Source organism: Pteronotus mesoamericanus, unplaced genomic scaffold (genome assembly GCF_021234165.1).
Source record: "Pteronotus mesoamericanus isolate MK-2021 breed Mesoamerican mustached bat unplaced genomic scaffold, CSHL_Meso_final contig_436, whole genome shotgun sequence".
Taxonomy (NCBI): Eukaryota; Metazoa; Chordata; class Mammalia; order Chiroptera; family Mormoopidae; genus Pteronotus; species Pteronotus mesoamericanus.
In genome coordinates, this window is record NW_026555164.1 from 180,688 (window position 1) to 207,155 (window position 26,468).

Sequence of the window (26,468 nt, forward strand, 5' to 3'; positions counted from 1 at the left end):
CGGGCGGGAGGGAGGAGGCCCCAGGATCCCAGCCTGCCCCCTCCCTCTCCCCACCCCCTATCCAATCACTTCTTCAATGAACCTGACCCTGGACCCAAGGAGCTGGCGGGGCTCTCCCATCCAGCGGGTCGGGACGGAGGGGCCGGCCCCGGGAGACGTGCCGCCGTCCAGGAGGGGGTGGGAGCCCGGTGGGCAGAGGGCAGCACAACCCGGTGGGGGAGGAGAGCCAAGAGAGGGGGCCGCTCCCACCCCCCACCAGGGTCTTCCCCCGCGAGGAGCACTGTTCCCCCCCAGAGCCCAGCCACGGCAGAGCCAGGCGAGCGAGCCTCAGCGGCCCCCCAGGGCCAGCCCAGCCCCCGCACCCGGACTCCTGGGGTCCTGCCTCGGCAGGCCCTGGCCTGGGACTTCCCGCGGCCGCACTCAGCCGCAGCCCCGCCCACCGCAAAGCAGGCGCAGCCTCTGGGACCCACCACCTTCTGGAGGGGTGGGGGGTGTCAGTGCGGGAACAGCTGAAGGGCCTTTCCCCGGGACAAAGACCACCCTGAGAGGCTCACACTGGGTCGCCCTGGAGCTCTGGAACTTTCCAAGGGCCCCGCGGGAGGCCTCACCTGACTTCAAAGCCACGGGAGGCACCCGGGGCAGCTGCGCCCCCTTGAGCACAGGCGGCCATCTGTCTGGCCTGTGGCCACAGCCCCTCGCTCCCCCGGGCTGGGCTGGGGCTTCCCCGTCACGCGAGACCGGCAGCTGGCACTCAGCCCCCAGAAGCCTCGGGCTTCGACCCCGGTGCGGGGGAGGCCCCTCCGCCCGCCTCCCCCAGCGGAGCCGCAGCCCTCCAGCCCCCCCGCTACCCCCGCGCCTGCCCCCGCGCCCCAAGGACCCCTTTTCTCAGCCCCAGAGGGAGGCAGTTGCTTCAGGAAAACCGACGAAGCAGCAGAACCAGGTCGCCCTCGAATGCGAGGAGACCCTCCTTGCACGGGGCCAGGAGGCACGTACATCCGCCCGGCTGCTGCGCGCTCAGCCTCAGGCGCCATCAGGGAACCCCCACTTCCCCGCCACCCTCTGCACAAACCCCCTCGCACACGCAGAGCCGCAGGGGATGGGACAAGCCCACGGGGCCGCCCAGAGAGAACCCGCAGCACCAGCCCTGCCGGGAGCCTGGGGAACGTTTAATCGGAGAGCAGAGCAGGGGGCGGGGCCCGGCCCCCCCGGCCCCCCCCCGCGGCCCCGCCGCCGTCAGAAGGTGTTCTTGATGCGGGCAGCCACCAGCGCGAGGATCTCCCCGACCTTCTTCTGCCAGTTGGCGATGTCCTTGGACACGGCGCACCACAGCTCCCCGTGCCGCGGCTCCGCGTTCTCACAGCGCCTCCGCACCTCCTCCCGCTGCTCCTGCGGGCGCCCACGGGCCAGCTCTTGACGGGGCTCTTGACAGGGGGCTCCTCCCAGGCCCCTCCTCCCTCCTGCCCCACCAGGGACCCCGCCCAGCGCGGCCCGGGTTGGGACACGACCCTCCTCCTGGGAGCAGCCATCGCGGCACCCGGCTGTCGGCCTCGGGGCCGAGCCCCGAGGGCGCTTCCTGTGGGGACCCCAAGACAGCCTGGCCACCCCCACCCTGTGAGCCCAGCTCGGACACGGCCCAGGCTCCCCGGGAAGCCCACTGGGCTCAGGCCCAGCAGACAGATGCCCCGAGGCACGAGGACCCCCCTCAGGGCCCAGCTCCACTGCCACTTCGGCCGTGACCCCACGCCCCCTGCGCCAACGCACTGAGAGGCTGCAGGCCCGGCACCACAAACCCAGCGGAGGCGGGACCTGCCGGCGCCCCGCCCCGCCCCGCCCCACGGGGACCCACCTCGGTGCCGTGCTGCAGCTCAAACTTGTAGAAGAGCGCCCAGGCGTCGCCCAGGTCCGAGTCGATCTTCACCGTGCGGTGGAACCACTCCCGGGCCTTGGTGATCTTCCGCTCGCTCCAGAACAGCCTGCCGGGAGCGGGGCCCACGTGAGCAGCCTCCCCACCGCCCCGGCGCACACCGCCCTCCCGCGAGCCCCAGGCTCCCACACGGGGGAGCAGGGCCTGCTGCCGGGTCGGTGCGGCTGCCACCCTGGGCCCTCCGTCCGGCGCCCGGCCAGGCCGTCTCTTTCTGGACAGACCCACGCACAGGGCAAGGACTTCAAACTCCCTCACGTCCTTTCTCCTCTCTGGGTAAAACACAGGGGATGGAAGCCAACCCAGCAGAGAGCTGGACTGAAATGTCGATCAGGCAAAGAGGTGACGTTCTGGCCTGTTCCTGTCCCTCCAGGTCAGAATGCAGCAGGGGACCCACCTGAGGCGGACCGAGTGCCCCCGGACCCGCACCTCAGCGAGGACAGCGTGGGAAGGGCTTGCTCCCGCCTTGTGCCCAGCCCCGCCTCCCTCTGCCTCTCGCCGGACGGCACCCTGCTCCCTGCCCGGGTCTGTTACAGGACAGACAGAACAGCTTCAGGCCCTGATAGCTTGATCGCTTTTTAAGCCTTGCGGTGCTTCTAATTGCTGGGTGTTAGATAAACTGTGATTTAAAGAGCACAAACCCAGATAGGAGGCAGCCACCCGCCTGGGAACAGCAAGGAGTGACTTGTTTACTTTAGCAAAGCCTTTTACGAGGTTTTATGGCCGCCCTATCAGAAGTCCCCAGGGAGGCGGAAGCCCAGGGCAGGAGGGAGGCAGCCTTGACAGGCCCGGCTGGGCCTCGGGGCCTGTGGGCAGCCCTTGCCCCCAAAGCCATGGAGAGGGGGCGTCGGCAGGACCGGAGGAAGAGGGGCCAGGCCGCCCGGGCGCACGTCCGGGTGCGCTCAGGCCGCGACTGCCCGAGGGAGCCTGGGCCACACGTGCCGCCTCCCCCAGGGGAGGCTCTGAGCAGCAGCCCCTCCTGTCGGGAAGTCACCCCTAGAAGGAGGGGTCGGCAGCTCTCCAGACCCTCCACTTGCAGGCCACACCCCAACTTCCCGAAGCCTGAGCTCCCCGCCACACCCCCACATCTCCTCAGGGAGCCCTGACCAAGACCCAACACAAAAACTCAGGCTGCACAGCCCTTGGCGGACCTCCCCTTGGCCCCCGGCCACGCGGCCCAGGAGGTGGCCCCCAGTGCACATGTCTGCGCCCCCCGGGCGCACTGCCCGCCCTGATGGCTCCCACGTCCCCTGGGGGGGGCCTGGCTTCCCGCCTAGCACTGTGGGAACCATCTTCTTGCTTACAGCCCTTTATAGCCAAAGGAGCCTTGCTGACAAACCAAGCCCTGTGCGGGCCGTCGGCAACCCTGCTCCGCCTGCAGACCCGGGGCAGGTGCGCGCACGAGCGACCCGGCGGCCAGCAGAGAGCAGCCCCGTCAGGGGACCCGGGACAGAGGGGCTCAGGCAGCCCAGGCCCCGGGCCTCTGCCCAGAGACGCACTGCCTCAGATGAGGGCCGAAGCGCTTGGCCAGAGCTCAGTGGCCAGCGATCTGGCGAGAGGCCCTGGAGGCCTAGAGGGGCCCCTCGGTCAGCACCCCGACGGGACCCCTACTCACTTGGCTACGGCCAGCAGCACGTGGGGGTCGTGCTCACACTTCTTCAGGGCGTCGACGCTCTTGGTCTTCCTCTGGGGCCTGGCCTCCAGGAAGATGGCTTCAGACCACAGGACACCTAGGATGCAAAGACGCCGCCCTCAGACTCCGGCCTTGGCCGAGTGCCCGTCCACACCCGGCTGCCGGGCAGTGTCCTGCTCAGAGGGGACGCCGGGGGCCACACGGGCCCTTGTCCCACTGCCCGCCTGGGGCCCCGCAGCCACCAGGGCATGGACTGGCCAGCTTTCTGGGGGTGACCGGGTCGGAAGGGACAGGCCTCACTCCCACCGACTCCGTCCCTTCACAGCTGAGAGGGCAGCACAGCGGAACAGGCAGAGACGCCGTGCAGGCTCAGGCACAGAAGGGGCGACAGCAAACCCGTGTCAGGTTCAACACAGCGGCTGGTGAGCCGTGCTCTCGCACGCGCACGAAATTTTATGAAGCCGCTGAAAATCTGACATCCTTGAGGATTCAGTAACAGAAAATTCTGTTCTGAGCTTTAAAGAAAAAGGCACAAAACGTGCCTTTGGAGAAAAGCCCGAAGGCGTGACGGCCGGCCGCGCAGCGGCTCGCGGGTGGCTGCCACACCCCGCCCGCCCCACCCCGTTCACCCCGCATGGGCGCCACCCAGACTCGGAGACACGGGGGCCGCCGGACGGGAGCGCGCGGCACCTCAGGGAGGACCACGGGACCCCCAGGCGGGGCCTCGGCGCGGGCGGCCGCCTCACCGGAGCCGGGGCACTCCTGCAGCGCCTTGGCCATGAGCGTGTTGGCGATGTTCTTCAGCCCCGCGCGGTACTCCAGCCGCACAGACTCCAACCTGGGGACAGGCCCGAGAGGGCGGTCAGGGCCTGTCTGCGGAGATGGCCCAACTGCAGCGTCGCCGCCCATCGCGGGCCCACGGCCGCGGCCACGGCCGCACAGGAGCCCGGACCCCACCGCGCTCGGTGCGGCGAGGCCAGCAGAGGCCGACGGGCACGTGGGGGCCACGGGGGTGGGGGGCCCTCTTCAGCTTCCCGCCGCGGCCCGGACACATGGGGCCCGGGTGGCTCCTCTGCGCAGCTTCCTGTGGGCGGAGCGCTGTCCTCACCCGACAGGCTCCTATGCACCCCGCAAGCCTTGCCCTGACGTCGCCTCCCCGCCGGCGCTGCTCCCGGCTCCCCCGTCACCAGCTCTGGGCTCCCGGGGCGCCCTCTCCCGGAGCACAGCCTGGACCACACCGCGCCACCTACAGGCCCATCTGAGCACCTGGGCTGGGCCCTCCCAAGGGCTGAGCCGGAAACGCTGCATGGACAGCGGCAGAAGCCAGCGCGGTGACGGTGCCCGCGAGCGCGAGCCGGCCCGGGACTCACCACAGGGCGGGGTTCTTCGGGTTCTTCAGGCGAGACTTCTCCAGAATGGCCCGGGCTCGGGTCAGCTGCCCGATCTTCTCCTCCAGCCGGGAAAGCAAAAGCCACAGGGGCGTGGAGTGGGGACACTTCTTCAACTGCGGCCAAGGACGGACAAGCAAGAGAGGGAGGGGGTGGTGGGCGGGAGGCAGCTGTGGCCGCTGCGCAGGCCAGCAGAGCAGGGCTTCCTGTGTCCCTGGAGACCACCCGCTGCGCGGCTCAGCCAGGGGCTCCTGTGTGTGCTCCGCCCATGCACACAGGGTGCGTCTGTTTGCGTGCACATGTGTACAGGACGCACACATCTGTACGCAGGGCTGCGTAGAGAGTGCACACCTGTGCATGGCTGTGTAGCGGCCACACGTATTTACACGCATGGCTGCGTGGTGCGTGTGTACAGGATGTGCACGCAGCCGCCTGTGCCCTGCACGGGCCATAGCCTGCACTGCACTGAGCGCCGCGTATGCGACCGTGAGGGACTCCCGAAGCCCGGGGTCAGAGATGCTCAGGAGGCCCGGATGGAAGAGCAACGCTCGGGGCGAGGGACGCGGGGAGGAAGGAGCGAGGGGCGAGGGACGCGGGCCCGGCGGGGCCGAAGCAGGCGCTCACCCCCTGGCCGTAGGCCTCCCGGGCCGCATCCGCCAGCCCCGCCTGCTCCTCGATCTGCCCCTTCATCATCCACAGCTTGGGGAAGTCCTCGTAGTGCCTCAGGGCCTCCTCGCACAGCTCCTGGGCAGCCTCGATGTTCCCCAGCACCCACTCCAGCTTCACGGACTTCATGAACACCTGGGGGCGGGCACGCCTCAGGCAGCGGCCCCCGCCCGCCCCCGCCCGCCGGTCTGCCCAAGCCATGCCAGCTGTCTCGCAGCCCAGGGGTCAGGCGGGGCACACGCATACAAGCCCGTTCGAAGCGACGTCTGAACCTGGGGCCCCGTGGTGCCCCCGCCGGACACCCCAGGGCAAGGGCCCGTGCGCTCCCCTCACCCGGGCGGTGGGCGCGCTGCTCCGAGCCTTGGCCAGCAGCCGCCGGGCCCGCTCGTACTCGTTGTTCTCCGACTCCAGCTTCACGGCGGCCAGCCAGATCTCCTCGCTGTTGGGGTTGGCCTGGGCGGCGGGCACAGTGGAGGAGTCAGGGGCCACCCCCGCCTCCCCTGCGCAGGACAGTCCCCTCCAAGGCGAGAGCCGAGTCCGGCCCGGGAACTGGCCTGGAGCCGCCTCGCTGGGCCGATGGGTGGCCCTGGCAGCACCCGGGAGAGGCCACCGCCCGCGGGCTGTCTTCTCGGGGCCGCTCAGCCTGCACAGCCCCTCGAAGCCCGAGTGGACCGCTCATGCCCGACGCACGGGGCCCGCCACCCCCGGCCCGGTGACGGGGAACTGGCCACGCCGGGTGTCCGCATGGGCCACGCAGAAGGGTGCCCCGGGCATCGCTGACACGGCGGCGATGACCCCCAGGGTCGGGACTCGGCCACAAGCCGCCCGCAGCGCGGCAGACACGCGGCGGCGCCCCAGGGCCTCCCGAGAGCACACCGGCCACCCCGACGTGGGCCCACAGCATCCGGACAGCACAGAGATGGCAGGAACCAGGCCCGTCAGCCACGGCGAGCCCGGTTGGGGGCGGCCGGCTCCGCGTCACCTGGCCCACGTGTGACCCCGGGTCGCCGCCCCCCGCCGGGACAGGGCCGCCTCACTCTAGCCAGGAGCCCGGCCGCCACCGGCCCCCGCGCACCCCCTCCTGTGGGGCCGCCCCGCACTCTGCACTCAGGGACGTCGCGCCCGTGGGGTCGCGCTGAGCGGCGGTGACCGCGAGGGAGGTGTCCGCCAGCGGGGCCACTGTGCCGATTCTCAGGCCCCGCAGCCCCGGCGGTGCATCCCGACCACGCCCCCGTCCGGAGGCGGGAGGACCCGGAGCCCTCGCGGCCGAGCCGCCACCCCCACCTGGAAGGCCAGAGCCAGGATGCTCCTCGCCGCGGGCACGTCGCCCGCCAGCCACTTGGACTTGGCGCCCATGAGCCACAGCACCTCGGCCTTGGGGCAGTGGGCCACCGCCCTCTGCAGCAGCGCCTCCAGGGACTCCCTGCAAGACAGAGTGGACGTCGCCGGGGCGCCCGGGGTGCGGAGCGCGCAGGGGCAGCTGCGGCTCCAAAGTCCAGGCTGTGAATGATTTACCAGGTTTACGACGGGGAGAGCGCGGGGAAATCTTGTCTCCCCATAAAGGCTGCACAGCCAACCCCCGCAAAGCACGCGACAAAGCAGCGCATTGTGTGAGCAGAGGAGCCCGGGGCAGGAACTTCTCAGGAGACCCTTTTACAGCCGTGCACCCTCCAGGGCGTGGCCACGCCCCGGTCTGGGGGACAGGAGAGGCCTTTTCATCTTCACCCACTGATCCGCCGATAAAGATTATGGCCTCGGTCTGCCCCCCGGCCCCCAAGAGCCCGTCTTCCTGCCGAGCGCCGTTCCAGGCCCTGCCGAGCGAGGCGGCAGACAGCGGGGGGCAGGCGCACAGCCCGCCACCCCCGTCCACGCTGCCGGGCACAGGGGCCTGCGAGCCCGGGCCGCAGGACGGAGTGGGGCACGTGCGGGCGGCCAGGCCCCACGGCCGGGCCGCGCCCACCCCCCCAACCCCGTCGCCCTGAGGCTCGGACCGAGGCGGGTGGGGCCGCGCCGAGGCCACAGCGGGGGGGACAGGCTGTGCCCTGGACGGGCCGTCCAAGCGGCAACCGCACAGGGAGAGCCCGCGCCGTCCTCCCGACAGCCCCGGGGAATCGGCTCCGAACGCCAACCAGCGGGCAGGAGCGAGGAGAGGCAGGGGCCCAAGGCCACCCCGAGCCGACCGCGGGGGGCAGCCGGAAACCGGACTCCGTCCCCCCAGCAGCAGCCCCGGCAAGATCGGCGAGGCCCGGCCCTGTCCAGCCCGGGGACAGCGCCAAGGGTGAGCGCAGACGGGCGCCCCGCGCCCGGCCAGCGATTGCGACACCCAGTCTAATCAGCGAGGCGGCCCTGAGGCCAAAAGGTTTTTTCAATTACAGAGCACAATTAGAGGGAGCTGTCAAGGACCCCCTCCGAGCACAAAAGCCAGCCCCAACCCACAGCAGAGCTGCTTAAATGAGAACCATGCGCGCCCGCGCCCAGATGCCGCCCCGCCTGCACCGCTGCCCAGGACCCCGTGGGCGCGGCCGCCGGGCCCCCCCACCCCCGCACCTGGTGCCGTGGTTCTTCTCGAAGTAGGCGGCTCGCAGCCACACGCTCTTCTTGCTGGGGAACACCTGCAGGGCGTAGGCGTAGATGGCGCGCGCGCACTCCAGGGCGTTGTGGGCCACACACTGGAAGAGAGGCAGGCGTGGGAGCGGCGCCCCCCAGGGAGGCTCTGCTGGAGATCGTGGTGCGGGGGGACGGCCCGGGAGGAGGGGGCGGGAGCGTGTGGGGGCGGCCCAGGCTGCAGGTGAGCGGGGTGGGCACGGGCCACACGTCCTGCACACGTGCACACGTGCCCCTGCAGGTCGTGCAACAGCGCTGGGTCAGCACCAGCGTCCAGCCTCTGACGGCCGCGCTGAGGCCGTGGAGCGCCGGTCCTCGCCCACGGGACACGCAGAGAGACGTTCCGGCGCCAGCGGCCCGGACCGCGCCCGCCTGCTCTCGCCGGCCTCGGGACCGGGGAAGGGCGCGCGTGCACACGTGGAGAATGGAAAGGCCAGTGCGGTAAAGTGGGTCCGTTTGGGGGAATCTGGGTGGAAGAATCCTCTCTACAGCCTTGCGACTCTTCTGTAAGGCCAAAGCTATTTCAGAATAAAAAACTAAGAAAAGGGCTGCATGTGACGTGTAAGACACTTTGCATGTTCATCGAGTCCGACGCGCCACCTCTTCCCTGGAACTGTCCTGAGGAGATGGCCTCAAAGGAGCCAAGAGCTTCCAGTGCCAGATGTGTCGCGTGCGCCCTGGGGCAGGGACCCGCTGACAGCCCCGTGCGCCCGGAGCCCCACAGGTCCCAGGACCTCGAAAGGCCGCCTTGGCGTGAGCGTGGGTTGAACACGGCCCCTCACAGCTACAGCCGGGTCCAAGCTGCCGCGGACCGAGGGCCCCCCCGCTGCCCCGGCCCCGCCAGGGCCGACTCACGCTGTCCGCGTCCTCCATCCACGTGTGCTTCCGGTCCTCCTCCTCGATCCCGATGCCGATCACGGCGCGCATGACCGCCTGGCAGGTGGCCACGCTCCCGGCCTTGTCGCACTCCTCCGCGTCCTGCGAGAGGGACACAGGCGGGACGTCCGGCTCAGACCTGCAGTGGCCGGACGGGAGCCGCGTGCCGGGCCTGTCCAGCCCCCCGGTGCGCCCACCCCGGCCACCCAGCAGGCGGACGCGCGCCGGGCCTGCGGACGGCAAGCAGCAGCCCCCCCGCCCGACACGCGGCGAGTGCCCGCCGCACACTGCGTGCTTCCGGGGGCGACACTGCGGCTGGAAGAGGCTCCTCCGCCGAAGAAGCTTCCAGAGAAGCCGGAGGACAAGACGGGTCTACCCAGGCTTGGGTCTGTTGGTCTGGAAGAAACATTCCAACCAGACAGACAGACCCGTCGGGTGCAAGGAGCCCCCCAGCGAGAGGGCGAGACCGACACCGGAGGGCGGGCCCGTCCCAGGCGCTCCCTCGGGGAAGGGAGGGAAGACGGCCGGAGGCGCAGGCGTGCCCGCCGCGGCCCGAGGGCGAGGGGGTGCGACAGACACACGCCACACAGTTCTCCCACAGAGCGGGCTGCGAGGGGCTTCGAAACACCTGAGGAGAAACTCACAGCCGCTTCGTTTTAAAACGCTCACGAAGGCATCTTACACACATGTTATCAGCAACATCAAAATGCCGCCAACACACCCACATGACAAAGATGGGGACACGGCGTTTGCATGTGGCTGACGAGCACACGTGACCGCCTCTCTGGGCAGCAATTCCCCTTCTCTCTCAAAATAAAAACAGAGCAATTTCACTTCAAGGGATTCGCCTTACAAACGCGCCCACCCCCAGCAGAGCCGCACGCTCTGGCCCGGGCAGGGCAGAGGGGGCGGGGCAGGGGGGGGAGGCAGCAGGGCGCGCTCCCAGGGCTCCCACGACGCGCCGGACGGGGGGGGGGGCCCCGGCGGCCTCACCGGAGCCCCTCAGGCCCCGCGGGCGTCAGGAAAGCACCCCCGACCGAGAAGAGCCGGGCACAAGGCCCGCAGGCGCAATGACGGTTGTGGCAGGAGGGCAAAGACGTGCAGCGGCCCATCGGCGGGGCGGACGCCCGGCCGGACCCTCGGGAGAGCGGGCCCGCAGCCCCGCGCCGTGACCGGCAGCAGGTGGCCCCGGGTCGGCGATAGGATGAAGCTGCCGCCGCCCAGCGAGTCGGCCGGGAGACGCCCGGTGGGGTCTGCCGCGGGCAGTGGCGCCAGGCTGCGGGCAGCCGAGGGCGGCTGGGAGCAGGAGCCGCGGGGGCGGCGGGGGGGGGGGCGGCACGCTGGACCCCTCCTCACTGCGCTCGGACTTGGGCGTCCCGAGGCGCCCTCAGCCGCCCGATGCTCTGGGACCGAAGGGGCCCCTGGACCCTGCGGCCGAGACCCCCCTTCCGGAACGGCCGGAACCCGGAGAGAAGCCCTGACGCGGGGCTGGTCGGGGCGGCGACGGGGGCGAGGGCTGACTCGCGCGGGCCGGCGCCCTGTCCGCGCAGCCGCAGAGCAGCGAGGGGCCCAGGAGGGGCTGGAGGCGGGGGCAGCCCTGAGAGCCCCAGGGGAGCGGGGTCGGGGAACACAGGCCCAAGCGGGCGAGAGAGGACCCCGACGTCCGCTTCGCACAGGGCCCCGCCGCGCGTCTCCACTGCGCGCCGGCCGGCACACGGCGCGCGCGTGCTTGGGGCGAACCCGCTGGGAGCACGGAGCACCGCCCGCAGGGCTCGCGCGGGCCCTGGAAGGGCCTGTTCCCGCCAGCCAGGCTGGAAAGCCCCGAAAGACGCCGGAGGCCCCCCCGCCACGGGGGCCTGGGACCTCAGCCCTCCACGCTGACAACTGCCTGCGTCCAAACCACCGAGCACCGAAGCCAGACCCAGAGGACAGAACGTCCCGAATGACGTGGCTGCACCCCACGCAGAAGCCCCAGTGTTTACAGGAAACCAGAGATGCCCAGCGCCAGCCAAGGGGAAGTTCGCAGAGCCTGGCAACGAACCCAAGCACCAGACATGAACGACACAGGAAAAGACATCTCACAATCAGGGGGAAGCATCTACCCAGTCAGCTCAGGACAAACACGGGGTCAGGTCCAGCCGGCAGGGGCACCGAGGCCGGGGGGCACCGTGCTCCCCACGTCCCCAGAATTAAGCAGACACCAAACGTGGAAATTTTGCTAAAGGCTAAAACGTAATTCCCAGAGGCACGAAGTGCAAGATCTGAGATGAGGTAAACAGCAGCTCAGACGCTGAAGAGCAGCCCTGAACCCCGAGACGCAGCAGCGGGAGCCGGTGAGCGAAGCGAGGCGGCGAGGGAGGAGGGCAACTTCCACGGCCGCGGCCAGAGCACCGGCGGCCGCGCCAGCTGACACCCTCCACGCCCAGGCACGTGCCGCGGGGGCTGCGCGACCAGGCAGGAGAGAAAGGGCACCGGACAGGAGCAGAGGGGGCGACGGAGGGGGCAGGTGACACGACCTCACGTAAGGAGGTCCCGAAGAGGCAGCCCCCCGAGACCGAGGCAGCCCAGGAGGGTGTCCCAGCCAGGGCCCAGCGCTCAGGCTCGGCATCTGAACACCGACCCCACTTCCCCACGCTGTCAACAACCCGAACGCAAACCGGGGGGCAGGTGAAAAGCAGCGCGGACGAGATGTGAACGCAGACCCGCGTCGGGGAGAGGCCCCCACGTCCGTGGCCCGGAAGCCCGACCCACTGCGGGCAGGTGCCCAAGCCGATCCAAAGGTTCAGCGCCGGCGCCACCCAGAGCCCAGCCGTCTCGTCCGCAGGAACCGACCGGCGGATCCCGAAGCGTGGAGAGGACCAGGCACAGGGAACACCGAGGGCCAAGGGGACGGCTCAGGCCTCCCGACCTCACGGCTCGCGGGACGGGAACGGTGCGGCCCCAGCGGAGGCGGACGTGCCGCCGGGGACACCGCGCGCACGTCCAGCCGGGAGCCCTTCGTGCGCGGCCACGACGACGGACGTCCACACAGGAAAGACAGACGTGACCCTTGACCTCACACCCCACACGGAAACCCACGCACAGGGAACAGACCGCGGGAGCGCAAGGCGACGGAGCCCGGGCAACGCAGGAGTCGGTCCTCAGGGCTGGGGCGAGGCAGGCGGCTTCGCTGCAGCCCCCGAAACGCGAGCAGCAGAGGAGCCAGGAAACCGGGCTTCGCCGAAATGAAGACCCGGCTCCCCGACCCGGAGCATCGGCAGACAGCACAGAGCCCGGGGCCGAGGCGCCGACTGTGCGCCCGGCAGGTGACGCGCGGCCAGGATGCTGAGAAGCAATTCCGGGCACCTCAGCCACACACGGACGAGACAAGCAAGCGGAAGTGAAAACAAACACTTCCACGTAACAACGGGCGAGAGATTTCGATGCGTCCGTGCCGCAACGCGACACCCCGAAACGCACTGTGACGTGAAAGCCGCTCCCAGAAGACGACACGTCGTGTGACTCTGCACGTCCACGTGAACTGTGCCGAGAACAAGCGCGGAGAAGGGAGCGGGGAAGCGGGAGGGCGGGGGAGGCGCGGCGCTGGGCGGAGGGCCCCCACGGGACGCCGCTGCGCGTTCACTCAGCACCACGGGCCAAGCGCTTCCAACGGGCAGGGTCCGCGGAGCGTTACGCACGGCTTAACGAGCTGTTTAAGACGAAACAGGAGACACAACGCACACAACAAACCGCCCGTCAGGAGCGGCGCGACAACTTCAAATGGCCGAAGCAGCCGGAGGGGAGACAAAGAGACGCGGGTCCCAGGCCCGGTGGGACCTACAGACCCGCAGACCCAAGAAGTGAGCCAGCTCCGTATGCAAGAAACGGGAGGGACACCAGACCAAGGCGTTTTACAAACTGCTCAAACCCCACGAGCAAGGAAAAAGCCTTAAAAGTAGCTGGATGTTTTCTTTAAGTCTAGAAATGAAACAAGACTTTTCACCTGAAAGGAATTTGTAGAAAGAAACGAAAGTACGTACAAAGAACCCAGGCAGCGGCAGACCTCTACCTCCCCGCCAACGACGAGGGCGAGCGGACGGCGGAGCAGCACCGACAAGACACCGGCAGAAAGGGCCGCCGGCCCGGACTCTCCGCCAGAAAAAGCCTCTTCCAAAAACCAAGAGGAAAAGCAAAGGACGGCAAACAAACCCAAGAGGGAACAAGGACAGCAGACACCCAGCCGCCAGGAGGGCGCTCCAGCCACAGGCCTGCGCATGGGGGCGGGGGGCGGGGGGCCGCGGACGGTCCGTGGGCAGGAGGGAGAGGAGCCGGCTGGAACCCTGGACCCCCTCCCAGGAACGAGAGACACGGGCTCACTCTCAAAGGTTCGATCTCAGGCACACGCCAGACCCTGCACCACACGCAGAAGGGGCCACCCGGCTTGGCCGTATCCGGTGCCAGAGGGTGCTGCCCCAGGGGGTCCCAGGACGCGGCCCCCCAGGAGCAGCAGCAGCCCCGGGGCGGACGGGGACGTGCCAAGAGCACTGGCCCAAGTGTGGCAGCGGAGCAGGGGGTCCCCGTGCCCCATGGCTGGCCGGCCACCCTCCTGCAGACGAGGGCATGAGGGCTCTCCCCAGGGCCAATGAGGGGCCGCCGGGCTGCGGGGAGCTCGCCCGGGGACGAGCGAGGGGGACACCGGCCTGGTGGCCGGGCCTGAGCACGGGAGAGGCTTCGCCAGCCAGGCCTGCAGAGCACGGTGCACAACAGGCAGAGCGGAAGGGAGACCACCCGCCGCCCCTCACGTGTGCCCCTTCCACTCCCAAGGCAGTGCTGGGGACGCGGCGCACACGCTCTCCAGAGCACCCAGCCCCGCGGCGGGCCCGGCGTCTGCCGCTGGCCGCAGTGAGAAGCTGGGGCGTGACCGCGCCAAGCGGAGCCTGTGTCTGCACCCCGCCCGCAAGGCGCGCCGGCCGCCACGCGCAGCCCGGCCCACGCGAGGTGCCGTGTGCGGGTGCCCCGGGAGCAGCCGGAGGCCTACCTGGATCCACTGCTCGCGGTTGATCTCCACGCCGTTGGCCCGCAGCGAGGTGATGGCCCGGTCGATGATCTTCTCCACCATCTGCGTGTTGCCATTGGCCTCCTCCAGCTTGGCGGCGGTGACCCAGATGTGCCGGTCGGTGGGGATGTTCTCGCGGGCCTTGTTCAAGACCTTGCGCGCGTTCTCGTAGGTCTCCAGCCTCGCCAGGGCGAGCCACAGCTGCAAGGAGGGGCGCGGGGAGCTGAGGTCTGCAGGGCAGGCGCAGGCGCAGGCGCGCGGCAGGCCCACCGGCTCCGAGCGCCTCGGGACACCTCAGCGGGGCCCTGAGCAGACGGCCGCACTTGCGCCTCCTTGGGTAGCCAGCTGCTCAGTTCCGCCTCCGACTCGGGAGGGACGCGCCGCTCACCAGGAGAGGCGACAGCGTCTCGGTCACACGCCCCACAGGCTGGTGGGACATGCGTCGCACGCCAGGCTCGCGTGAGGAGTTGGAACGGAGCTGAGCAGGACACGCGGCTGCTTCGCAAGCTCAGCGGTGAGGCGCACGCTCGGCCTCCCAGGGTCTCGGGCCCCAGCTGGCGGCCCTGCCCCACGCCGCCACCAGCAGCGTGTACGGGCCCGGGTTTTAGATAAATAAATGAAGGCTGATTTTGTTTGGAGAATTTCGCAACGCCCCTGACGATAATTAAAGACACGCTGGACACCACAGACCCAAGACGAGAGCTCACCGCACAGAACGTCCGGAACCAGGACGTTTGACGCTGAAGGAATCCGCCCCGTGGCGCGCGGCCGGCCTCATGCTGGGCCGGCAGGAAGACAGGGCAACAGCTTCGGCCACCCTCTCCCCTCAGCTCCCGTCTGCCAACCCCGCCCGAGCAGCTTTAGGACGGGAGGAGGGCTCCGTGCAGCACCCAGCGCCTCCATCAGCGGCGTGGCCGGCCACGGCGGGGGCCCCCGACTGCCCCCTGCCGCCTGTGCGGCCACCCAGACGGGCCCGGGCCCGGGCCTCACCTCCACGCTGGTTGGGCAGCACTCGACGGCGCGGCTGAGCATGATCCGGGCGTCCTCAGGCTCCTCCAGCTCCACGGCCGCCTTCCACAGGCGGACTGAGTTGGGCACATGCTCCAGGGCTGAGAAAGTCCCATGAGAAACCAGGTCACTGAAAGGGGTGTGGAGGCAGGACACCCCGGTCCCAGAGAACGCTGCTGCCAGCAGGGTCAGGGGGCCTGGCCCGGGGACAGGCCAGAAGGGCAGCCTGCCTTTCCTCGGGGCCGGCTCAGGCCCGGGCACAGCAGCTGGTCGACGGCAGCACGTCTCCCCCCGCCCCCTGTTCACACCTGAGCACCAGTGCTGGGAACAGCAGGGCCGGGGAGGGCGGGCAGCGACCACAGGCGGGGGAGGCGGGCGGTGGGGCGAGGGTGCAGGAGCCTCGGGAGGAGGGCACAGCAACGCCGGCACGTGCGCCCCTGAGGGCCGGCCGGGCGCCCGGGGCTGTTCACCAAGGCGCCGGGGCCCAGAAGGGAGAGCGGCGTGGAACGGGAGGAGCCCGTGAGCGGGAGATGGGTCGGCGTCCCGTTGGCGTCCGCCGCGGGGGGGCCGCGGGCACGGGGGCGGGCCTGCCGGGACCGGCCGCCGGGTCCCCAAGGGGCGCGGCGCTCGGTGGGAAGAGCCGGGGACCCCGTGGGCCGGCCGCACGGGCCGCCCCGCGTCACAGCCCGGGGCCGCTCTCGGGGTACAGCCGCTCGCCCTGCGAGCACCCCGACCCGGAGGGTGACGCAGGGCGCACGCCAGGCAGCAGCGGGGGCCGCCCGGGGCGCGAGGCTCAGACCCACGGGGGCGGCGACCAAGGACACGAAGGGGGACGCTGCAGCCGGGGGTCAGGCACCCGCCGCACTCGGCTGCGCCCACGCCCCAGAGACGGGGCGGGAGCAGTGCCCCAGGTCACTGACGGTGCCTTCTCGGTTTTCAAAACTCAGATCTTTCAAATGGGGGCTCTCAAGTGCTCCCTGAGGGCACCTGCACACAGAAGCTGCTCCCGGAGCCCCCTGGGAGGGCTCCGCGAACCGCCCAGGGCAACACGCCCCTGGCCCCGCCTCACCCGGCTCAGGGCACCAGGCGCGGCAGCCAGAGGCGTGGCGCCCTCTGCCGCCCTGGCCGCCGGGTTCCCCCAGCGCGAAGCTCCAGTGCGACCGCCCGGAGCGGCTTCACACCCTGCGGCGGAGGCGAGCGTGTCCAGGGGCTGCCCTCACGCACGGCGGCCACTGAGCCCCCGGCAGCAGACGCCGCACAAGCTCCGCCCTCGCCCTGCCCAGGGGGACAGCCCGGGCCCAGCTCACGCGAGGGCGCACAGCAGCTCCAGGCAGGCCAGGTGGCGCGAGGCAGAGAGGCCCGAAGACGTCATCGTCCTGTGACCACGGCCACCGAGACCCAGGCTGGGCACCGGCACGGGGACGGCGCGCCGGAGGCTCACCTTTCCGAAGGACCCGCTTCTTGGCGCGAATGTCTGTTTCCAGCTCCGCTGCTCTGATGTAGATCCTGACGGACTGTGGGAGGTGACGCACGGCCTGGGCCACCACGGCCTTGGCCGTGTCCCCAGGCTGCAACCGGGCTGCTTCCAGCCAGACGTCTTCACTCTGAGGGGCAGATGAGAAGCTTGGGGCCTGCACGCGCCACCGGGAGCCCCCAGGGGCGCACGTGGCCTCAGGACACGGGGCTGGCTCCTCGCATCCTTCCCCTCCTCTGGTTTCACAACCCAACAGGCGGCTGCAGCCTGGCCTCCAATGCAGCTGCCCTGCAGAGCCCTGCGGCCGCCGGGGCCGGGGCCGGGGCCACGGCACGTGGGTCTGGGCGGTGGGCGGGCCGCTCCCCGCGAGAGGAACAGGGCAAGGAGCTGATCCCGACGCGGAGGAGACGCCCGGCAGGCGGCCACGTGTCTGCCGGGGAAGCCCCCGCCTGCGCCCGAGTCCGGGGAGGGCGTGCAGAGGGCACCTCCCGTGTCAGGGGGCCCAGCTGGCACCACAGTGGACGACGACGCAGAGGGTCTCACTGCTCCGCCTCCGAAACACACGGTGCAGGACCGGCACCGCTCCGTGGGGTGCGCACGTGCGGCGGGGGCAGGCGGACCCGTCTCCCTAGCAGCATTGGGCTGCCGTCGAACGGAGGGAGGTCGGGCCCGCGCGGCGGGGAGACGAGCAGGAGGCGCCCGCTCCCGCAGCTCTCCCCTCGGCCTCGCCCACCCCGGCCTGCGGTTGCCACGCCGACAGGCAGCGCCCCTCCAACCCAGGCCCACGCCCGTGGCGCCCTGCAGGGCACGGAGGCTCCCGAGGGCCCCGCCGCGCACTCACCTTGGGGCACATCTCCGTCCCCTTCATGATGAGGTTCCGGGCGACCTGCAGCTTCCCGGTGACCTCCTCCAGGCGGGCGGACGCGATCCAGGCGGGCGGGTGGTGAGGGTTTGTCTCCCGCACAGACTTGAGGAGCAGGCGCGCCTTCTTGATGTCGCTGTGAAGGCGAGCCGGCGCGGGGTCAGGCCGCCGCGCCCCGCCTGGGGAGGGGCGCACAGCACGGCACGGGTGCCCGCGGGAGCGCCGGACCCACGGACACACCGCTGCGCCCAGCCAGCGCCGCCCCCGGGCACCTCCACCCCCAATGGCTACAGACGCGTTGTAAAGGGGACACCGAACTCCTTCACTGGGTGCTTCCTAGAACACACACACCTAATTCTGGCTGCATGTTTTTCGAAGAAAATCCCGAACACTCCCCCAGGCACCTGGAGCCCCACCCTCCCCCAGCCCCTCCGTGCACGCACTTGATGTCCCCCCCGTGGGTGGGGATCATGGAGTTTAGGTCTGTCAGGTAGCCTTTGGGGTCGACCACGGTCTGTCCGCTCACGGAGTCCGACACCTGCAAGACAGGCCAGGCCCCGCGGTCAGGTGGGCCACAGAGGCCCGAGGGGCCCCGGCCCCCGCCCCCGCCCCGCCTGCCACTGGGTGTGGGAATTCGAGGCAGGAAAACACCTTCCCTCACAGCAGTTGGCGATGACACCAAACAAAGGTCATCTGTGCAGAACCAGGACTTACGTTAAACAAGAGAAACCATGAAAGTCCCAGCGGGGAAAACCTAACTGAGCGAAGAAAAGTCTAAATGAGTGGAGCCCAGGAATCAGAAAATTAAAGTAGCTCGTTACTTCAGCTAATTATTTTCAAGTCTGCACATACCGTCTTATTGTTCTTCCGTTCTCTCTAGTTTTGAACTTTGAAGTTACCATGGAGACAAAGCCCGAGGAGGAAACGGGCACAGGGCCCTGGCTGAGGCAGCAAGGCCGGGAGGGGCCGGGAGGGGGCGGGAGGGGCGTCCCTGGGGGCGCGGAGGCCCCGCCTGTCCGCGCAGGGAGCCCCCACGAGCCGGCGGGACGGCGCTGCCCCGGCACCAAGGCTGCAGGCGGGCGGGCGGCGAGGATCTGCCTCCCCCTCCGCGCGCCGCGCGCCCACGGGGGCTGCACGAGACGGCGCCACCTCTCACGCGCACGCGCTCCTCACACACCTCCCAGCTCGCCCCGCGGGGCTCCCGACCAGCGACACCGAAGAGGGAGGACGGCGCCGCAGAGACGCTGCCGCCGGCGGACAGGGGGGAGCCGCCCCGCGGGAGGCCCGGCGCCCCGGCACGCCACTCTGGGGCGCCAGACAAACCGGCCCTCACGTTCACCCAGCCAGAGGGCAAGTGACCCGGGACAGGCAACACAGCGGTGACGAAATGACACGCAAGCTGTCACGACGTCTGACAGGACGCGCCCGGCAGGAATCCGGGGGGGCTGCGGGGAGGCTCTCGCGCCCCCGCCGGCGAGAAAGCCCCTCTGTGGCTGCAGCGGCCCCGCCTGCACCTCCGCTCCCCTCGCAGAAGGGGGTGCCCGGCCTCTCCTCACAGGGTCTGCGCCGGGCGCGGCGGGGGCTGCACACACCAGACTGCAGCCCTTTCTTCGTCCGAGCAAGCCCTTCGGTGACCGAACCCGAGGAGGAAGCCTAGGTGCACACGATCAAGTGACACCAGCCAACCTGAAAAGGCCACGCGCCGCGTGACGCCAGCTACGTGACGTTCTGGAAGAGGCAAAGCTATGGGGACGGTCACAGACCCGTGGCCGGGGACACGGGCGACCGAGGGGCACCCAGGAGATTTTCAGGGCAGGGAAAGCGCTTTGTGTGACCCTGAATCAAGAGGCTGTGGGACCCCAAGAGGGAGCCCCAGTGTGACCCACGGACGCGGGTGACGGGGACGTGCAAACACAGGCCCGTCGACTGTCCGGTGTCCCCGGGGCCGGGGCCGGGGAGGCTGTGGGGGAGTCTGCACTTTCCTCACAGTTTTGTGTGAGTCTAAAACTGACCCTTCAGAAAAAAGGCCTAGACGAGCGAGCAGAGGACTTGGGTCCACGTTTCTCCAGGAAGACACACGAGTGGCCAGTGGGTCCGTGAAAAAGACGCTCAACATCAGCAATCAGGGAACCACAGAAACGAAACACTACCTCACACCCATGAAGATGGCTGTAATTAAAACATGAAAACATGCCCCGGCTGGCGTGGCTCCGTGGACTGAGCCCCGGCCTGCAAACCCGAGGGTCGCCGGTCTATCCCCAGTCGGGGCGCAGGCCTGGGCTGCGGGCCAGGACCCCCAGCAGGGGTGTGTGAGAGACAACCACACGTGGGTGTTTCTCTCCCTCTTTCTCCCTCCCTTCCCCCTCTCTAAAAACAAATAGTCTTTAAAAAGAACAAAAGGGAAAGGAAGAGGACCCGCGCCCTGGCTGGGCGGCTCTGTGGGCCAGAGCACCGTCGAGGTGCCAGGGCTGCGGGTGCAACCCCGTCAGGCCCACACAAGACCCAGCCGCTGAGGCGCCGGTAAGCGGAGCAACGATTGATGGCCGGCCTGTCTGTCTGTCTTTCTCTCTGAAAAGTCAACTAAAACAAACACCAAGGCCGTGGAGAAACCGAGCCCTCTGCACCGGGCTCGTCTGCCGGGTTCTGCACGGGGCAGCTGCAGGGAGCAAGAGAACGGGGCTCCTCCGAAAACAACACAGAGACCTGCCGCGCGACCCAGCATTTCCACTTCTGCTTTTACGCCCACAAGAGCTGAAAACAGGGACTCACGCGGCTGCTGTGCACGGAGACTCCCGGGGGCGGCACTGCTCGCGGCAGCCACGGGGGAAGCGGCCCGAGCGCCCGCCGCGGCGGATGGACACGCCGAGGGCGGTCTGTGCGCGCAGGGGGGCGGCAGCCTTAGAAAGGGGCCCTGACCCCGGCTACTGCGTGGGGAGCCTCGAGGACCGCAGGCCCGGCGGCAGGAGCCCATCCCAAGAGGACAGGTACCGCGTGCGTCCGCTCACGGGAGGCTCCTACCTTCCTAGGGGCCGGCGCTGGGGGCGGGAAGTGGGGTGCTCCGGGGGGGACGGGACGGCTGCAGAGTATGAATGCACTTGAGGCCACTGAGCTGGACGGTTCAAAAAGTAAGTTCCGGCGCCGCCAGTGCAGCTCACTGACAGACAAGATGGCACAAGCACTTCAAAGGACGAACTTCGCACGCAAAAGCATCGGCTTTACGATCAGAAAACAAACGCATCCAGGCCACGCGCCGAGGGCCACGCGCCACGAGCCCTCACCTGGCTCAGCCGCATGTCCATCAGCGTGTTCCTCGCCTGGCCGATCTTCCTCATGTCCAGCTCGCCCGTGCCGGGCGTCATCAGCCCGGGCGTCATCGCCCCGGGGTACGGCGTGTTCAGGCCACCGGGGTACGGCGTGTTCAGGCCTCCGAATTGCTGGGGGCAGAAAGGGGACGATGTGGGCAGGGCCCCCCAGCCCCGCCAGACACGTGCAGCGGCACAGACTCGGGGCAGCGCGGCCCGAGCGGCAGAGGCGGCGGGCCCAGCCCCCGGCGCCCCCGCCGCGCCCGCCTCCCCAGGCCCAGCCCAACGAGGCCGCCCCCTTCTCTCCGGATGCTCACGGTTTGCCGGGGATCCACTGAAGTGTGGTTCTCGCCGGTCTGCAGGTGTTTGGCGAAGAAGCTGTCGGGAACAGGGGTCAGCTTCTCGTAGCGCGGGTTCCGCTGGCGCTTGTTCCTGGCATCACCGACCTCAGGGATGCTCAGCCACTCTTCCTCCGTGACTTCCGCCAGCTTCCTCTGGAAATGCCCCCCCACTTGTCAGTTCTCTGGCGGAACCGCATGCGCTCGCCCCGGCCCAGCCCCAGCCCCAGCCCCACCCCATCGTGCTCAGGAAGGGCCGCGATTGGGACCGGCTCTCCACCTCGCCGGGCAACCAGCGTGAGGACCTGCTCGGCCCCACTCAGACGCCAAAGTCAAACACGCTGAGTACGTTACGGGAAGTTACGGACACACACGAGGTGCCCCCAGAGCCCAGAGGGCGTGGCTTAGGAAAGCTAACACGCAGAGAAGGAGTGAAGGTCACAATGGAGAGAGGCTCGCTAGTCCCCCTTCCCCGGCTGGAAGAGGAGGCTTGGCAGACGCAGTCACATGGGCGAAGACTAAAGCCCAACAGTTCCCTGCTGCGGGGCGGGGTCAGTAGAGCCTCCTGCGCCCCCCCTGCCCCCACCCCAGCACTGGGGTCAGGGCCTGGCTGCCCGGAGGAGACGGGCCGGCGTCTCTTACCTTGAGATCTGAGAACTGCTGTTGGATTTTGGGGCGTTCCATACGGTATTTCTCAATTTCTTCTTTCTCCCTTTGCTCCCTGGGAAATAAAGGAAGTACAACGTGCGCGCGCATTAGAAATCCTGGGTGTGCTGTGAAACAAAGTCACTTCACTGCCTGTCTGCATTGAATCACCAAGAAGGAAAACTCCACACACACGGTAGCTAAGTCAAATCTGTTCTAAGGCAACGATGGGTGTTCACAAATACTGTAACTCAGCCGTCGACCACGTGGAAACGTGCAGAAATTCACCGAAGCGAAACCAGGCATCGCACCCCGACGTGAACACTCGCGTTTGCTGCTCTGAAGTTCTATGACCTGCCACCGGGGCTGCCCCGTGGAGGCCCAGCCCCCTCTCTCCGCCTGAAGCAAACAAGCAGGATGCCTTGGCCGCGGGCCCCGCCGGCCGGGACCTGGGCTCCGGGCCGCCGCCGTGTTACTGGGCTTCACGGCGGAGGGGTCCAGGCCACGGCCGAGGGAGGGGCTCCGAGGCCACACGTGAACACAGCGTGACAGGTGCCAGGACACACCAAAGCTGGCGCAAGCGAAGCAGCTGAAGCCCCGATGCCAAGACGCTGCGACCCGCTTCCCCTGTGAGGTCGCCAGCCCCTGCGGGCGGCTCCGAGGGTCCTGAGTCGACCACCGCACAGCGGGGGGTGCCCTCCCCAGGAGCCGCCCACACAAACCGACAGGCAGGGGCGCCGGTCAGGGGTTGTGGCTGCAGACACCACCCTCCGCTCCAGTGTCCCCGCCCTCCAGGAGCGGAGAGCAGGACAGGCCTCTCCACACAGTGACGCAGCTCTTCACAAAGCCAGCGTCACGGAGGCTACAAAGGCGGAGGCAGCAGGGACCGAGGAGCCGAGCACGGGAACCGAGCCACAGGGCGGGCAGGGCAGCGGGCCTGCCGCGACCTGGGACCTGGGACCCGGGACCCGGGACCTGCTCCCAGGTGACAGGCTCGGGCCTGCGCTGCCGGGGGGCCTGCGCTGCCGGGGGGCCCGCGTGGGAGACCATGGCCTGGTGCGGGGCGCGCCCTGGACCTGAGTGACCCAGGGAAGCCCGCGGGCGGGCGAGTCCCAGGCGGGGACCCACGCTGCTCCCCCTGGGGGCCGGCAGGCTCCCGACCAAAGCGGAAGGCCCCAGCCCTTTGCCACAGCCACCCAGGACGACTTTCTCCAGGCGCCCACGTCGCTCCCCGTTTGAACAGGAACCGACAGACAGCGGGAGTCAAACCCTCTCCTTCCTTTCATTTTGACTGAACCTACGGGGCGACCCTGGTTAATTAGACGGGTTGAGGAAAACAAACGTGTAACACGCCACGTGTGTACCCTGTCCTGTGTTCCCGCCCCAAGGGACGCGCCCTTCCATCACCCCGTCACCGCTGCTCCCGTGGAACGGCCCTGAAAACATCGAACACGCTACCTATGTCACGGGAAGTTACAACGCTGTGTGCGTACGGAGCAACGAAAAAAGGGAAGTAAAGCGAAACGTCCTTGTCACTTTCTGGGCTTTTGAACAAAGGTCCCCCCTCACCGATCCTACTCAAGCGCACGTCCTAGTACGAGGTAACGACAGTGCATTTTTTAAATAAAAATACGAACAGCTCACGGAGGGAACTCCCGAGTTACTGAGGATACGCTGGTCAGCAGCACCACGCCCACCCCAAAGACGCGGGCCTGGCGGGCAGTCAGGACCCCGCCCCGAACCTGCGGCCTTACCTCCTCTCCTTCCTCCTCTCGTCCATCCTTTTGTCCAGGGCCGCGTAGATGGCGTCCGCCTCCTCGTCGTCCTTCTCATAGGGCCCGCTGGAGAAGAGGCTCCCCGCGTAGCCGTTGAACTGTGGGCCAAACACAGCGCAGGGTCAGCGTCTGCCCCCACCAGCGGACCAGAGCACCGCCGGCCGCAACGCTCGTGCGCACCGTGGCTCCGCGACACACGCCCGGCTCGAGGCAAGACAAGACGGCGGTCCAGGGCCGGGGGCACGGAGGAGCTGCCCCCGGGGAAACCAAGGCAACAAGGGGCCCAGGAGGACACGGCAGGCGGTGGGGGGAGACTGGCGGGGATCGAGCAGCGGCTGCGGATCAGCCGGCGCGTCGGCGCCGCCGCCCTGGTGATGCACGATGGGGAGAGGCCTGGGAGGGGAACGCAGGCGTCCTCCACACGATTCTTGCAAGCTCCCTGCAAACTGAGTTATTTCAGAGCTGCATTTTTAAACTCTTTTCCTCTGAGAAAAAATGCCATCGGTGAGAACCCATCTGGAGAAATCTCCGATGGCCCCAACACCGGGCAACGAAGAGGGCGAGCGCTAACGCAGAAGGAAGCCCGCGTCCGCCCCCGTCCCACCCTGGTCCTCGTGCTCCCACGGGCACGCCCGGCGCGCTCCCCCCGCACAGCCCCCGCTCTCCTGAGCTACAGGGCCCTTCCTCTGCCCTGCGCCCTGCGCCCGCGCCCTGGGCCTGCGCCGCCCACCCGGCTCACTCCTGCAGCCTCCGTAACTTCCTTTTTTTAATTTTTAATGCACTTCTTTGAGTCAGACTGAAGACATGCCAGGGAGCAAGATCTCAAATGCTCTCTGTAACTTTCAAATTAAACTTGTTCTCGTAACTTGAGAAAATGTTTCTTTCCAGGGGCCAAAACGAATGCAGCGCAGGGATTCAAATAGCTGCCAAAGCACCTCTTCTGAGGAATCAACACAGTGCACGTGTCTCTACATTCGCCGCCCCCCCCCCCCCCCCGGCTGCAGAAGCCCAGGGACCACGGGGGACGGAGGGGAGCCTGTCACAACAGCAGGAGGCTGCGGGGCTGCCCCACCCCGGGGGCTGGGGGCCGGCCACTCACCTCGTCGTAGTTGGTGTCGTTCAGGTCCTCGTCATCGTCGTCCGCAGCCTGGCTCTTCTTCATCTGGTCGCCCACGGTCCTCTTGCCCGGGGGCGCGTGGCGGTCATCCACAGGGTCGTTGGCATCCCGGGCCGGCCCAATGTCCGACCGCGTGGTGAAGCCGGTGGCGCTGCAGGAGACCCCGAGACGCCCGTTTACCCGGGTGAGCCGTCCCCAGGTTCCTCCCTCCACACCCGTCCCTTAACGACACCTCCTCCTGCAGCGCCTCCAAAGACGCTGGCGGCCGTGAACCCCGCGGGGTCCTGCCTCCGAGCACCGCCAGCCTGCTGTTCAGGCGGGCACCTCCCGACCCTCGCTCAGTGGTCACTCAGGCGTGCGTCTGCCGCCGCGTTCCCCAGGGCATCAGGTCGCCCTCCTTCCCCGTCCCAGCCCCATTCCCAACAGCCTCCCGTCCAACCAGGCCCCCCCCACCCAACGCGGCCCCATCGGAGCTCCCGCTGGGCCGCCCTGCGGCTGCTCCGGACTCGCTCCCAGATGGCGACCCAGGCAGCCGCCGTGGTGTCAGCCTCGCCTCCTGCGCCCTCCTCGCCCATCCCACCTCCCGCCTCGCAGCGCTGAGCTGCCCCGACCCCTCCTGCCCAGGCCGTGATGCCCACCGGCTGGGCCAGCGGAGCCACCAGTCACCGCCGCCACAGCCTCTGCCTCTCCAGTGGCTCCAGGAGCTCCATTCCCGTCACCGTCCCCCGGGGTTCTGCTCAGGGACGCCTTGCTATTCCCTAACTCCTTCCCGCGTCCCTAACTGCAGCTTTCCTCCTAAACGCAGCTCGGATGCGCCGCGCCGCAGTGAACCCGGCCCCGTGGGCCCCCCAGTTCCAAATCCGCTCCCGTTCGTGAACTGGCTTCTGCGCTTCCCCACCTCTCCTAGCCAACTGCACGTCCTCTGAAGACGGCATCAAATACGACACCGACGTGCGCTGCGCAGCTTCTAACACGGGACCCCCGACGAGAGAAGCCCAGCCGTTTCCCTAACCAAGCGAATAACCAAACTAACAGCGAAAACGACTGCTCATTTATTCAGCAATTCAATTCACGGCAGTCGCCCGTGGGGCCGGGACCGCCGCGACCCGGCAGAGTTGACAGTCTGAACAAGCAAGAAAGACCACCACGGCCAGCGCGGGAAGGACTGAGGCCCTGCGAGCCGCCACACAGACGAATCACCAGAGACGGAAGGGGTCGCTCCTGCCTGCCGCGGGCGCGGGGCGGGGTCCTCCTGGCCTGGGAGGGCGGCCACGATGCTCCCGCCGCAGAGGCCAAGCCAAGGCTCGGGCCACCGCGCGGGGAGGCGCCGCCCCCAGCTCCCAGGCGGTTGGTGGAGCCCGCACCGCCCCGAGTGGGAACTAACGGCGAAGAACGGCCCCTCTTGCAAACTCGACGCCGAACGGCCTCGCATCTTGCAGACGCAGCGGCCGCAGACACTCATCTGTCACACTCGCGTCGGGTACTCCGGCCGGCGTTGCCCGGGCCCGGGCCGGTGCCCAGCCCCTGCCCCAAGCGCGCGCCGCCCCGGGCCGGGCCCGCCCCCCCCGCCCCGCGCCCGCCGCAGGACTCACCCTCGGCCCAGCCCCGGCACGTAGCCGAGCGGCGCGGGCATGCCCAGGAACGGCTTCTTCTTCTTGTTCATGGCGCCGGCGACGAGGAGCGCTGGAAAGGAAAGGGACGAAGGCCGCGGCCGCGAGCGGAGGACCGCAGGCGTCCGGAGCTTCGCTGCAGGAAGAAGTCGCGAGTCCCGCGTCACCCGCGCTCCGGAAGCAGAGCACGCAGTCCGCACGAAGCCCCGCCCAC

General features: G+C 68.9%; 1 protein-coding gene across 1 annotated transcript; it reads right to left on the reverse strand.

Moving 5' to 3' along the window:
• Positions 1-1,215: 1,215 nt before the first annotated feature.
• Positions 1,216-26,417, reverse strand: PRPF6 (pre-mRNA processing factor 6). Its single transcript, XM_054577508.1, has 21 exons — positions 26,237-26,417; positions 24,627-24,795; positions 23,507-23,625; positions 21,750-21,828; positions 21,087-21,263; positions 20,746-20,901; positions 17,911-18,005; positions 17,447-17,603; positions 16,573-16,735; positions 15,114-15,232; positions 14,106-14,324; positions 9,068-9,190; positions 8,156-8,277; positions 6,893-7,031; positions 5,942-6,061; positions 5,567-5,743; positions 4,925-5,058; positions 4,301-4,392; positions 3,537-3,651; positions 1,847-1,973; positions 1,216-1,386 (listed from the first exon to the last, which is right to left on the reverse strand). The coding sequence occupies exons 1-21, from the start codon at positions 26,305-26,307 to the stop codon at positions 1,234-1,236; spliced, it is 2,826 nt and encodes a 941-aa protein (XP_054433483.1). The 5' UTR covers positions 26,308-26,417; the 3' UTR covers positions 1,216-1,233.
• Between the last annotated feature and the right edge of the window lie 51 nt (positions 26,418-26,468).